The sequence below is a fragment of the Musca autumnalis genome, unplaced genomic scaffold (genome assembly GCF_047663935.1).
Source record: "Musca autumnalis isolate F117 unplaced genomic scaffold, ASM4766393v1 scaffold_5, whole genome shotgun sequence".
NCBI classification, from domain to species: domain Eukaryota; kingdom Metazoa; phylum Arthropoda; class Insecta; order Diptera; family Muscidae; genus Musca; species Musca autumnalis.
Genome location: NW_027412088.1, coordinates 60,920,039 through 60,922,760, shown reverse-complemented (window position 1 = coordinate 60,922,760; position 2,722 = coordinate 60,920,039). Strand labels below are relative to the sequence as shown.

Genomic DNA, 2,722 nt, shown 5'->3' with positions numbered 1-2,722 from the left:
AATTTTAAAAATGGAGTGCTTCCTAGCTGCGTGCTGCGGAAGCAAAATGGAGTGCTTCCTAACTGCGTGCTGCGGAAGCAAAATGGAGTGCTTCCTTTCTGCGCGCTCCCTTGTAAAATTCACTGAGGAATTCATAGAAAAAGAAGCACTTCGTGACACTTGCACCAGTGATTTAACTGCTTCCGTGGATGCAAACTTTTTGCTGGGTATGCCTTGGAATAAACAGTTAAAATCAAGTGGATTTCGTAAATGTAAACTTGCTATTATTCCGCCATGGAGCCACTGTGCATTGAACATCTGTTTTGCTGTGTTCAATAAGCAAATGCAAACAGCTGCTTTCAGATATAGTTGTTTTTGTAACACCCGTTTGTTTTTTATCTGATTGTCTCATACACGTTTTTTTCGGTAAAAAAAATTACACAATTCGTTTCGGTTAAAGCCGTAATTCTTTAATAAAATTATTAATAAAATCTCATCAAAATGATTCAACAACAACGTCAAAGAATTGAACAAGCCGTCACCGAAATGATCAACGATATGGACAGGACACATTTACGGAAAATGCAGGTAAACATGGAAGGTCTAAAACAATTGCCCGGTTGCACTTAACCGGATTAACCCAATGGGTTTGGGTTTCAAATGTCAATTCCATAGCGCAAACGTCAAATAAATCCTCTCGAAGTGGGTTAACTCGGCAAAAAACTAGTGTAATAGGCCGTTTATATATAACAAGGTTAACCCAGTGGGTCTGGGTTTCAAATATCATTTCCATTGTATATACTTCAAACAAATCCTCATAAAGAAGGTTAACCCTGCAAAAAACTATAATATAAACGCCGTATAACCGTACTATAATTGACGATGTTATAACCTTTGGGTCTGGTCGATCATGGTGATATATTTACCACAGATAGTCCTGAGTATAACGATATACATTTTGTCTCCCACAAGTCCATGCTTCGCGGGATATCATATCCGTATATTTCTCAAGGCAATATGGGTATCATTGTAAAGCTCTGGAGGTCTTTATTGCAACTAGCGAGTGTTGGAAAAACGTTTCATATTTAAAGGGAAGATTTAACCAATAGACGGTGTTGGAGCATGTTCACAGGTGAATATCTTAAATACCTTAAACTTCTAAATTTTAAAGGGCTTTATTGGTCGGTTGTAAAAATGTGAGAAATGTTATTGATTTTTACAGATATGAAGGCCCATATCTCGCGAATTATGGACTTGGACAGGACACCAAGGGCGGGCTATTTGTGGCAAATATATTATCATGATCCGGGACCGGGCATTAAACTGGATAGTGGATCATACGTTTATTTTCCTATAAGGCCAACTCCCTCATTTGTACAGTAGGTTATCATTTTAGATCACAAAAAGAATAAGAATAATTTTTGTATTTAACAGGTTTTAGCTGGCTTTGATATCTTAGGCCATGTTTATATTATTGCCTTTTGCAGGGTTAAACTTCCTTATGAAGATTTATTTGAAATATAAGCAATGGAATTGACATATAAAACCCAGTGGGTTTGTTAAATCTGGTTATATATAAACGTACTATTATGTGTTAACCAACGATACGAATTTCATGTTTTATTATTGTAAAATTATAAAACTATTTTTACACCTGTAATTCACGATTTCGATACCATACACTTCTACTTTCGCAGCTCCAATAACCAACTTAACTTCTATATTTTCATTTTAGACTGATATGCATTTGTGTGCGGCCAGATGTTGTCAGGATAATAGTGCCAGTGTGGATAGTGTTCAAAATTGTGTAGAAAGATGTTCGGCTCCATTGACAAGGGCTCAGAACTATGTCCAGCATGAATTGGGCGAATTCCAAGGAAGACTGCAAAGATGTGTTATGGTAAGTAACTAAAAAAATCTTAATTTTAAAGGGGTCCTAATAAAATTTCTCTTGTTTTAGCAATGCAATGATGACGTCAAAGTAAAAATGCCACCAAATCCTAGCGAAGAAGATATCAGCAAATATACCGATCAATTTGAACGTTGCGCTGTCAAGTGTGTCGATAAACATGTTGGTCTGATACCCACAATGATGAAAACAATGAAAGCTGTATTGGCGAAAGGACCCGAAGGAATACCACAAGTTTAAATGTTAATTTTTGAGGGCATTTCTTTGAGTTTATTACACAAACATTTTATTGCAGTTATAAGTGTTAATTTGTTCTTGTAATTAATTCTCTTTATGGGATATTTCTATTTTCTTTATGAAAAGGAAATTAAGCAGAGCACGTAATCTCCATACGTGATGTTAGAAATGTTTAGTTGTTAATAATCATGAACAAAAAATATGTAATTATGAAAATCAAATGAAATTTTACAAAAGATAAAATAAAAAAATTGAAGACTAAATGTGAATGTAATCTTTCATTATGTTCATAATCGATGAAGTCGATGCTAAGATGATCCACAACAACATCGGGTCTTCTTTTGACCTTCCTTCAACCCATCACTCAACAATAACACCAATACCAAAATCATGTATCACTTATAAATCCAACAATAGTGATAAGTAAAATGGTATGACTACTAATAAAAACTTCGTTTAAGCACTTGTTGATAGTATACCAGCAAAAGTTGGTAATGTTAATTCTAGCTTAGTAACAGTATAACGACACAACACAACCTCGAACCAATTATAATTATATTTTTTAGGAAAGAATCATTGATTTCGGCCGAACTGTTA

The 2,722-nt window shown here is 34.8% G+C and overlaps 1 protein-coding gene across 1 annotated transcript; it reads left to right on the top strand.

The window, feature by feature from the left end:
• The first annotated feature begins 362 nt into the window (after positions 1-362).
• LOC141405493 (protein FAM136A-like) lies at positions 363-2,388 on the top strand. Its single transcript, XM_073989885.1, has 3 exons — positions 363-567; positions 1,715-1,879; positions 1,940-2,388. The coding sequence occupies exons 1-3, from the start codon at positions 481-483 to the stop codon at positions 2,126-2,128; spliced, it is 441 nt and encodes a 146-aa protein (XP_073845986.1). The 5' UTR covers positions 363-480; the 3' UTR covers positions 2,129-2,388.
• The last annotated feature ends 334 nt before the right edge of the window (positions 2,389-2,722 follow it).

Excerpts from the sequence above, each read along its gene's own strand:
- LOC141405493 (XM_073989885.1), top strand. The coding sequence starts at position 481 with ATGATTCAACAACAACGTCAAAGAATTGAACAAGCCGTCACCGAAATG. Across the intron at positions 568-1,714 it reads CACATTTACGGAAAATGCAG|ACTGATATGCATTTGTGTGC; the intron begins GTAAACATGGAA and ends TTTTCATTTTAG. Across the intron at positions 1,880-1,939 it reads GACTGCAAAGATGTGTTATG|CAATGCAATGATGACGTCAA; the intron begins GTAAGTAACTAA and ends CTCTTGTTTTAG.